The sequence below is a fragment of the Perca fluviatilis genome, chromosome 8, assembly GCF_010015445.1.
Source record: "Perca fluviatilis chromosome 8, GENO_Pfluv_1.0, whole genome shotgun sequence".
In the NCBI taxonomy this organism is placed as follows: domain Eukaryota; kingdom Metazoa; phylum Chordata; class Actinopteri; order Perciformes; family Percidae; genus Perca; species Perca fluviatilis.
In genome coordinates, this window is record NC_053119.1 from 19,285,435 (window position 1) to 19,296,907 (window position 11,473).

Here is an 11,473-nt window from a genome sequence, read left to right on the forward strand (position 1 = left end):
TTTTAACATAATAAAACCATTTATTTCAATTGAATTATAATTATTCAGCAAACACGTTTTTTTATATTAAACAACTGCTACAAGAAATATAAAGAAAGAAATATATTAAAATTGTTTATATAATCATGTTTTGAGTTAATAATTCAAAATACTGTTGATTTTTATTGATTCCACTTTCACATTTTAACAGGCCATGGCTACCACTGACAACATTTAGGTCATGTCCTTAGTTGCCGGATTTCATTGGCTCGTATTTCAGTATTTTTAGACCTACTATATTTAGATGTGCCAACTTTTAAGATATTTTTGAACCCAACAAGAACAGTTTTATACAGCATTTAGCCCTTTATGTTGGGATATAAATGTTTTTACGTCTTTAAATGGATTGTTTTGTTATGACCAACAGCCCAAACTCTATGATATTCCGTTTACAATGATATAAAACAGAGAAAAGCAACAAATCCCCACACTGGAGAAGCTGAAACCAGAGAATGGCTGGCTGAGTTTTTTATTGAAAAATGACTGAAACGATTAATTATTAATTTTCTGTGGATGACTAATAGATTTAAGGATGTTGGTTGCAGAAATAAAATATGACAATCCAAGAATTTATTTTAAAAAAAAATCTTTCCTTTTGGGGGTACATGACCTCTGAATTTAAAAATCCTGGTCATAGCCTTGAATTTTAATTATATGGTGTTCACTTGTTAATTTAATGTGTTCAAATAAACAATAAGATACAGATACTATTAATCAGTCATGAGGAGTGAAAGGTCAAAGGCTGGCAGTGTCAGATCCTGGTTAAAAAACTCAGATGAAGGCTGCTCGGGACCTGCAGCAGCTCCAGAGCCTGCGAGGACGGACAGAAAGGAAACGTGACCTGGAAACGATAGTCTAAGTCCAGCATCAACTGTGTGGACCCGTCACGATCTTGTAGTAACGACTGCCAACAAGGAGCAGATTGGCATAATTAGTGGAGAGCAAGTACGGCAGGTGAATAAGTATTAAAGGACATAACAGTGTTTTTTAAATTAGAAAAGCTTGTTACATTACATTTTGAAAATGAACAATCAAGCTCACCTGAACTTTGCGGACAAATGATGACGTCACCCTTTTCTCAAAATCATCGATGGGAGTGTAGGAGTTCAAAATCTTGACAATCTGTCAATTTCAATGTGAGTTTTGTTTCACATCAGTGTGAAGCTGAATTTTTTTATATGAAAAATACTGCATGTGTGGCATGAATAAAGTACCTGAACGGGGTTGAGTTCGGGGCATTTTTCAGTGATCTCCTTGGCGTCTTCATCAGTGGACTTGTTGACTTGCAGTAACCAGGCGGCCTGAGACAACGGCCTCAGAGTGTCTATAGCATTAGAGCTTTGCAGTTCCTTCTCCTTCAGCCATTCCTCCAGGTAACTGATGTTACACCTGAACAAACACAGAAGTTATAAACTCATTTTTGTCTGCGTAAAAATGCTCTTGTATTCTCATAAAAAACATCCACAAACCTGATTTGCATTCCCTTCCTACAGGAGCACATATCTTTGCGGAGCATGATGTTGTTGAGGGTGGTCGCACCAACTAGGTAAAACATTTGCTTGACAGCCTGTTTGATGAGGCCCTGCTCCATGCCATGCTGGCTCATGGTGGAGTGAAAGACACTGAGCTGCTGAAGGATGGAGGAGATGGTGTATGTCTCGGAGTCCTCGTAGATGCTGTTGGAACGCTTCCTGACACCCGTCGGCTTCATGCTAGAAATCCCCTGTAAACTCTCGTGCTCCAACATACCGGGTACTGTTAGGCGAGAAAGTAAATCAGCACATTTTAGGTTGCTCAAAGGTTCAAAATCTGCATGTGATAATGATGAACTGATGATAAAATACCAATTGTAGGAGTGAGGGTCTTTTCAATGATCGAGAGAAACCGATAGTAGATTTGAATGGCCAGGTCGCTGAGAATCTGTCTGTGTTCAGACAAATCAAAATTCTGCAAGCAGTTCTTTTTTTGGCGAGCAGTATTTTGTTTCAGGAACTCCTTTTGCGAACAAAAGGCAAAACAAGAGAATGTGAAAATATGCCTGCTACTGTATAGAACATATTTGACAGACAAAAAACACAATACTGCAACCAGGGTAAATACGGTAAATCCAGACCTCCTCCCCGCTGTACTGCTTCAGACAGTTGAGCAGCTGATACGTGTTTGAGAGCCAGAATGACAGCATCTCAAAGTCTTTTTGATGACTCTGAAATAAAAAAAACACAAAAAAAACACATATGTTGCATTCATTTATTTTCATTTTATAGAGGTGACATTTTTATTTTTTTTCATGCAACTTGTACATTTTATTTTTGCCGGCCGTTCATTCTTTTCACATCATCAATTTTACAAAGTGAAATAATGAAAATAAACTGCTGCAAACATACTGGCTACCTAATCTTAGATATGGTAATGAATAATGGTTTACGGATTATATTCATTATTTATTTAGCAAAACTACAGTCGAGATTAAGTCTACTAGAATGAGAATGAACCTCACCGTGATGACCTTTTTGACAGCACCGATGATCGCGGTCATTAGAGACTTGAGTTTGACTTCATCGTTTAGGTAGTCAGCGTGGCGGACACACATGAAGAGGATGTAAGCTGGCATCGCGGGGATCACACTGACCACCACGCCTTTGGGCTTTAGGTCTGGTAGTAGAATATAGCAAGTTTCATGTAGTTATAATTGTTTCCTGCTTTAAATCAAGAGGACCACAGATGCGGTCCCAGCATACACATAGAGGAAGGCAGACAATGTCACAAAATTAATGTTAATATAAAATAATACAGAGGAAGAATACCCAGAATGATGTTTTGAATGAGCCTGGATTCATCCTCTCTCTTGTACTCCAACATGCCAAGGTAATCTTTGGGCATGGCAGGAGCAGACGTTTGCTTCGCTGTGTGAGAAACATTAAAGTGATAAACATGGAGGAGGCGGATTAATGTTATAACGTGCATGTATACAAGCCAAAGTGCTACCTTTCTGTGATGTTTCAAGGCTCTTTATTTGATTCTGGAGTTTCTTTATTAATCTATCTTTCTGGTCGAGCTGCTCTTCAAAGTCCTGAAAGAAAAGCAGAATTTGTTACCGGCTTTCATGTGGACAAGACATGCATCCACACAATTGTCCTGTAAGCCGCTACGCCCACACCCACACCCACACCCACACCCACACCCACACCCACACCCACTCACACACCCACACACACACCATATTTTCAGCAGTTAACTGTGAAGTCTCCTGTCTCAGTTTGCTCTTGGCCTCACTCTCCATCAGCAGCTGTCTTTTCGAGTGATCATTCTCCTCTTCCAGCTCCTCTACTCTGCCTTGAAGCTCCCTCTTCAACTCCTCCAGCTCTTCAGCTTTCTCCTCAAAGTGACTAAAAAGCAACAAACATCAGACAGACTCCGAAATGACCATTCCTTCTTTAATCAAGAAAACGGACTCCAATCAAAGTATTTTTACCTGCGTCGTGAGCTCTCTTCTTTAATCTTTCTTTGAAGAACGTTAGTGATCTCCTCAGTTTTTTCTTTCGGATGACATGAACAAAAAAATAAACAAAAGAACTAGTGGAAAGACTAACATGCAAAAGAGCTTCATAGTGAAATAGTAAAACAACAGATCTACCTGCTAGTTCTCTGCTCTGCTCCACTATGTGAGCCTCCAGTTCTTGTTTCTGTCTCTGCAGCTCTGAGACCTGCAGTTTCAGCTCCGGTAAAACCTGTGGGTCACAGGAAACAAGAGAAAGCACAAATGACGCTATGTTCTGCACCAGATCTATCTGGAGAAATGGAAACAGGAATGCAATAACGCACTGAGTTCTCGCTGCTGAGCCTGGACACTTCTTGGCGAATATTCTCATTGACATTACTTTTCTCCTGGAACAGGTTTTGCAACTTGCTGTTCTCATTTTGAAGGTGATCCACTTTCAGTTTCAAACCCTCCACTTGGGTCTCATAGCTCTCCTTCTGCTCCCTCTGGTGGCTTTCCAGGATTCTGCCATCAAAAGGTGGAACCGTGTCAAACAGGGACAAAAAAACTGGATAATAACGCTGATATTAAGTGAATGGATTGCTATGGCTGTCAGTAAAATAGACCTGGTAGCTTTCTGTAGGCCATCAAAGGCTGCCAGCAAATCTTCAACTTCATAAATCTTCTCAGAGTCGTTTGGAGTTAGCCTACATAGAAACAACTGGTGAGATTAAAAGGCCTAAATGAGATATATTAGCACAACTACGTGAAAGAGAAATTTTTGGATTACCCCAAAAGAACCTCCTCTTCAACAACGCCACCAAGAAGTTGTCTCGTAATATCGTTCATTTTAGCTGCAGAAAGATATTCAAGATCATCATATGTCTTTATTTATGTATAATAATGACGTATCATTTTAAAAACTTAAGGTATATAAGTCAAAGTCTGCACCTCTTGCTTGTTCCGACTGTTGCTTCATCTTTCGGTCCATGTTATTTCTCTGGTTTTGCAGGTTGTTGAGTTCCCTGCGTAGCTCGGGAATGGTCTTGACATGTTTGGTGAGCTGGATGACCTGTTCCTGCAGGTCAGAGTTTACCTTGCCCTCGTCCTCCATCTTTCTCTGCAGACTGACTCTCTCCTCTTTCAATCTCTTAATCTCCTCTTTTAGTGTTTCCACCAACTTCTCATGGTCCTGTCTCTGGATCTCAATGTTGTTCTCTGCAATTCTGCCAAGAACCATCTCATCAATTAACTGAGTAAAACAAGCTGAGCAAGAATCTGCTTAGGCTAAACAAATATTTGCATCTTGCTGTAGAGGAGGAAGGTTGCACATTTTCATGACTTACTTTCTAAGCCTGGCTTCATATTCTTTTTCTTCCAGAAGGTTCCTCTTTATTTGATCAAAGCTTTCTGTAAGAGTGTAAAACCGGTCACAAATTTAGTACAAATCACAACAAGAGTAGCACACACTGAAATCTTGACTCCTATTACCTTTGGCCTCTTTGGTGGAAGCTTCAAACTTGTTCTCCAAGTTCTGCTTTTCAAAGTTCAGTGCATCTATTTCCCTTTGAAGCTGTGCAGTTGTCTGAAAGAAGAATAAAAATTTGTTTTTTTAAAGTGCTCATAAAGTCTGCTTCATCAGCAAACAAAAAGCTGCAAAGAAGCAAACAAAAAGCTGCAAAGACGCAAACAACTGTACTGAATGTACTTCAAAACTGACCAGGCTAGCATCTTCTTTCGCTTTCTTCTCTCTTGCCTCCAAAGACGCCTTCTGGTTGGTTGATTTTTCCAGCTGTGCCTCCAAACCCTGAAGTCTGTCCACGGTTTGAGAGTGGGAGTTGGCCAAGCTTGTCAGTCTTTCCATCAATCCACGGTTCTCTTTGTTCTGTAAGGATACAGTAATTCAGTTACGTCCTCTACATAAAAGCGACAGCTGATGTAACCTTTGTGGCGTCTTTACCTGCTCTTCAATCTTCTTTCTGAGCTTCTGCACCCTGAAGGAGAGCTGTACGTTGAGCACCAGCCGACGCATGGTTTGAAAACGCCGCCGTGCCAGCCATGCTCTGGCATACTTCTGTAGAATCAGGGCTTTCTGCTCCTCTACCATCTGACACAGATAGCAATGCATGAATCACATGTGGTTACATTTTGTATTTTCATCACACTAAACGATACAAATGATTAGTGTATCAACCTTACAGACCTTCTTGTACCGTTTACGGGCCATCCAACCTCGTGTGAAGGCCTGGATGGTGATGGAGGCCAGACGGACCAACTGGAAGATCTGTCTCATGCGGTAACCTCTCCAGTATCTCTGGACCACCATCGCTGCCCAGCCCTGCTTCAGTGTTGCAGCACTCACTGTTTTACTGCAAAATAAAAACAAGTGGGCGAACAAGTCAGAACCCTGACAGATAAAACAAAGAATGCAGGACAACAAAACTTTAAGTGAATGCCTCGAACCGGATTGTCCTCTTTCCACGGATGTACAGTTGGAGGATGATGGCTGCGTCTCTCATGCGCAGGTACTTCCTCCTCTGGCTCCACCCGCGGACGTGTTTCTGGATGGTCACGCACGCTCCTCTCAGTCGGTCCAGACGCAGCTTCTCGAGATAAGCTACCTGACCAGCTCGGAAGAAGATCTTAGTCCGACCAAACTTGTACTGGTTGGGGTCCTAGAGATCAAGCCATGAGGCCAAAGTTACAAACGTGCAGTGCACAATAATGCATGACACTGTTGTGAGAAAAGAAGCAGCTAACCTGAATCAACCTCTGCAGCACATTCTTGCAGGTCTGTTTCTTGTCACTGAGGTCCCCTTCCTGGTGTGACATTAGGATACTGTATCGGCTGTAAAACTCAATGTATGTCCACCTACAAACAAAAAACCATGTAAACTATGACAACATGAGCATATGGAGATTTTGTTTGGCTGATATGCAACCGTGTAATAGAGAATCACCTGGACGGATAGCTCTGTGCACTGATACGAATAGTTTCAAGGACTCCACAGGCTCGCAGCTGCTGCACCACCCTCCTGGAATCATATCTCAGAAAAAAAGCAAACACTCGCTTAAACCACAGACACAAACATGCACAACAACAGTGTGGGTCGTGTCAAACACAGTTTCATCAGTACTCACTCAAATGGGAGCTTTTCATCATTGGGCTTAATGCAGCGTACATAGTGAGGGGTGGTAGCATTCAGTGTTTCCATCAGTAGAGAGAGGGAGCTGCAGAACTACACTCAACCACAAAGTTCATGGAAAAGGATAAAAGCACAAGATGCAAACTCAGTTGTATTCTATACACGTACAGAATACTATGGAAACTTCTGTTACGTAGTTCAATCCCCAGTGAGCAGCCACAGTAAGTAAATATATTCACCTTATCTCCCACTGAGGTTCTCAGCTGTTTATTGGCTGGTTTCACTGCAGGTCTAGCGGGCCTCACTTTGACACCTTTAGTGGTCACAGTGCTTTTCTCCTCTTGGAAAAAGTTGGCCAGAAAAGGAAACTGATAACAATTGCAAGCAAGAGAAATGTGTTTAAATGAGAAAAACAAATCTGCACGGGTTGGCTTTAATGGCACTTTTAGATTTGTTAACTTTGATTTTTAGCCACTATGATATTTTGAAAAATTAAAAGCCAAAATAAAACAGGGTCTTTAATTACCTTACTGACTCTCATAATGTCAACCAGCTCTTCATAGAGAGTGTCTCTGTTCTTTTCAAGAAAGCCTCTGCATTGATATTCCACCTGTTAACAGAAAAACACTCAGAGTTTAAAAAAGGAGTAAGTTCTGTGCTACAGTATGCAGGAAATGGGTTTCTATCAGACTGCACCTTGTCTGCAAAGTGTTGAATCACAAATGCCTCATTTGATAACCTGGGCTTCTCAAACAGAGGATTGGCATCAAGATAGTTGAACAGTTTTTGCAGCCAGCTTTGATCAGTGCCCTGAGGAAACTGTAAAGTAAAAAGACATATGTATCGGAGGCACAGCAACAGCAACAACAACAAAACGGAGTTACAAATTTTAGTTGTAAAAGTTCACATCACGTCCATTCAATTACCAAACATTCTTCATCAAGCAAGTCCAGGATCCCCATTTTTGCTTCAATCAGGTCAATGACCGGCTGGTTGTCATAGAAATCTATCAACGTCCATGGGATGTCCTCTTTCATGTACTCCTCTTGCTCCAGCTTGAAGACATGCTGATTAAAAATAAGAACGACAAGAGAATAACCCTCGGAGCAGATAAAAGTTTGTATGCAGTGTTTTTGCAATGATTTTGGGCGATGGTGAAGCATACCAAGTTAAACTGCTGTTGAAGCTTTTCATTTGCGTAGTTGATGCAAAACTGTTCAAAGCTGTTGATGTCAAACGTTTCAAAGCTGAGGACAAATAAAAGATCACATCAAAAATAGCAGCTCAAGAGACCTGAATCATCAAGCAGCTGAAGAAAAAAGTGTTGTATCTGTATTACCCATAAATGTCCAGAACACCAATGAAAGCGTGTTGCTTTCCTGGAACCTGAAGTGCTGTGTTTATCCTGTTAATAATACAGTCAAACAGATGGGCATAGATCTGCTTGGCTAGGGCATCTCTGGCATTTACTGCCCGCTCTTTGGGCACCGGCTTCACCACCGTCTCAGCCACCAGAACGATCCTCCGATGGCACAGCCAACGCCCCAACCCGTCTGCGCTCGCACCCAGCAACTCACAGAAGACTGCCAGGTGTGGGTCACTGGGCTGGAAGATATGTAAATCATGTTTTGTATTTAACCAGCTTAATGTTTGGAAATCTAACCTCGCAAACAAAAAGAGATTTCAGACTCACAGGAACTGATGATTTGCCATCTCCAGAGTTTCGGATTTCCACATTTCCCAAATGCAGAATGGCTGCCAAAACTTGGAACACATCTGACTGAAAGTCCTCCTTCAACCCTGGAGAGGCAGAGAGAAGAAGTGAAAATAAAAGTCACACTAAAAGCAAGTTACAGTCTGACAGATGAAGTGTTTGTTTACCTAGCAGCGAGAAGGTCCGTCGAGTCTCCTCCATGTCTTTCTCGTCATCTACGCCTTCAATAGTGATCTCACCGCCCATGCAGGTGTACCGGAACTTATCTGCGCTCACTACAGGTGACAGGGATATATAATCAGGCGCTCCTAAAATAAAATAATCCCACAATAATTATGTGTATGATTGTAAGATTTAGATGTGTGTTCTAAGTGAATCAGATTAAAGACAACAGCAGTGGAAGAGTCTTTGCTCCGTCTCAAACCTGCAGAATTAACCCTCGGTACAAACACTCACACAGTCTTAGATTCTTGAACTCTTGCAGATGAGCACAGGAACACATCTGGTAGAATATGTGATAGTTTCGCTCGTTGTCTGCCTGATTAAGACAAGGGTATCAATTGTTATGGATCAGATATAAGAACAATAACACAACAACACCTTCATCTCATACACTACCTGAAAAACAACTCTGGATTTCTCTAAGAGATAGGTCCTCATGTTCGCTCCGATGATCCGGTACCTCCTGTCAAAGCTGATCTCTGTGTATTTCCCAAAACGGCTGCTGTTGTCATTCCTGGTGGTCTTTGCGTTTCCTATTGCCTGAGAGAAAGTCACCTCAGGTCATCAGGTCTCTTTTTAAGTTATCAATCATATAGAAGTTGACCTAATTAATACATTAGGTGCATTATATTAGTGTTGTCACAGTACTGAAACATTGATCATTTAGTGGAGAGAATAGCAATGTGTTGCCTTGTGAGCAGGGCTCCTGGTCCAGTAAAATCATACCTCTGTTATCGGATTGGATGCCAGGACTTTGTCTTCAACTCGAGTCTTACTTCCAGATTTGCTTACAACAGCAAAGTACCTCATAGCGTATCGAGCAGACACTGTTTTACCGGCTCCAGATTCACCACTGACGATGATAGACTGGTTCTTGTGGTTTCTGAGGAAAAATGTACAATGATATAACTAGACTGTATATTCTACTTAATGTGATAATTTCAGCTTTTATTTACCTGGCCATCTGTTTGTAAGCCTCCTCAGCCACTGCAAATATATGAGGGTCCATGTCTCCCATGTTCTGGCCTGAGTATGCATGAATGATTGCATCTCCATAGATATGAAGCTGTTTGTATGGATTTACAGCGACCAGTATAATACCTGAAAATGAGGAAACAGCACAGGTTCAGCCAAAAGCACAAACTGCCAACAAGCAACAGTGCTTCGATACAGTTTGACAGTTTGTTTCAATAGTAGGCTACCACAGTAGGTGTAGATGATTCTGGACTCCACAAATCGCACTTTAAGATTATGCAGGACTGCAGGTTCATGCAGGTAGCTGAGAGCGGTGAGGTCGTTCTCCCCCACCAAGATGTCCGGGTTGCGAAGTGGAGGGAGTTGTGGTTTTGATGGGTCAACAGGGTAGCAGTACTCCTGTACAGTGACAGGTTATTATGTAAAGAGAGGCAGGTCAGCTGTAACTTTTCACCATCATAAATCCACTGCAGAAGGTTTTATTAGTCGCGTTTAACTTACAGTGCCATCTTCAAGAAGCAATTCAAGAACATTATTCCCAAAATGAAAGTCTCTCATAATCTCGGCTGATTTCCACACATGTTCTGCATCTGGTATCCACACTCTGTTGTACTAGGAGAAGATTTTAATGGTGACAAGTTAACACTTTATCAGTGCTTACTATAGTTGTTAATACATATAACACTGTAAATGTAATGCTATTCCCTGTGCGAACATGAGCTTAACAAACTATGAGGACCTTAATTTATTTCTCATTTAACAGACTTCATATCTATATAAATTCCTAAAGATTTACACTTACAAAGTTGAGTAAACAGTTAGCATTTAGACTTTAAATTTAAGTCCAGCCTCCTCTACATCCTTGTAACTTGCCTGAGCCCTGACAAAGTTTCCATATGTTTCTGGAAAACAACATTAAGGGTTTATCTGTATTGTAATACAAACTTGGCGCTTTTCTCTTACCTCGGTGTACAGTTCCAACAAAGCCATATTTATGCATTATTGTTTTAACTTCTCTTGTCCGTATACTTCAGCTGTTGTATCCACTGTACCTTCCAGGTTACCAACGACTATCCCCCTCCCCTCCCCACAACTATGCCAGAATCACCAGTCAGAAGACAATATTACATCGCTTTCCTGGTTGAAATTTTCAAAATAATACTTAATAAATTAATTCAAATTCTTATTTGAAATACACGAACTAATATTTTACTATTTAACATTATCTTTTACAAGTGTCTGTCTGCCAGGTTAATTTGTGTTTCAATTTAATGTATTTCTAATGTTATTCATTACTTGAATTCTGGTCCTCATTCTGGACTCATTTCTGACATGACTAAGCTCTATGTTTAAATACATGTTGTTACCATTATTAATGCTGATCTGTAAAACTTGCATGGGGTCCCAAGACAAATCAACATGTTTAATTTGTAACACTTCTTTTTTTCTTCTGTTGGCTACTATAATCTTAGGTTGAACTGCTCAACTCGTCCACAATAAGGCCGTGTACTCCTGCGGGGGTTACAAGTTGACATTGCTTAATTTTGAGCAGTCACAAGCCAAAAGGATGGAAACCTGTTCCGTTAATAATCAGCTTATCTTAAAAGTGACAAACCTGATGCTTTTATTATGAAAGCCCTGTCACTCATTCCAGGTGTGTCTCGTGTCTTCGTGATTGACTTGTCGCTCACCGGCTGCGGACTTTGACTGGCTGACTCCGCCCTCCCGTCTTGTGACAGCGGCTTGACGGAGTGGGTGTGCTCGTTTGATCAAGGATTCTGACAACAAAAGGAACCGGATACAAAACCTCAGTCAGCTCACCATACGTGGACCCATTTCAGACGCTGCACGACCACAAGTAGAGCCCATTTAGGCGAAAATTATTTTTTAAGTAAATAT

The 11,473-nt window shown here is 41.1% G+C and overlaps 1 protein-coding gene across 1 annotated transcript; it reads right to left on the bottom strand.

The window, feature by feature from the left end:
- Positions 1-37: 37 nt before the first annotated feature.
- myo5c (myosin VC) lies at positions 38-10,653 on the bottom strand. Its single transcript, XM_039808687.1, has 40 exons — positions 10,538-10,653; positions 10,076-10,186; positions 9,802-9,973; positions 9,556-9,700; positions 9,326-9,482; positions 8,996-9,139; positions 8,834-8,915; positions 8,545-8,652; positions 8,357-8,463; positions 8,003-8,268; positions 7,829-7,910; positions 7,590-7,730; positions 7,360-7,482; positions 7,190-7,273; positions 6,903-7,031; positions 6,659-6,756; positions 6,478-6,564; positions 6,278-6,389; positions 5,981-6,192; positions 5,721-5,886; positions 5,478-5,624; positions 5,238-5,402; positions 5,009-5,102; positions 4,864-4,927; positions 4,469-4,743; positions 4,308-4,371; positions 4,144-4,224; positions 3,862-4,042; positions 3,674-3,767; positions 3,512-3,575; positions 3,257-3,425; positions 3,025-3,109; positions 2,844-2,942; positions 2,537-2,691; positions 2,153-2,242; positions 1,884-2,034; positions 1,509-1,794; positions 1,254-1,428; positions 1,081-1,161; positions 38-943 (listed from the first exon to the last, which is right to left on the bottom strand). Exons 1-40 carry the CDS (start codon positions 10,562-10,564, stop codon positions 791-793), a joined length of 5,226 nt encoding a protein of 1,741 aa, XP_039664621.1. The 5' UTR covers positions 10,565-10,653; the 3' UTR covers positions 38-790.
- Positions 10,654-11,473: the final 820 nt, after the last annotated feature.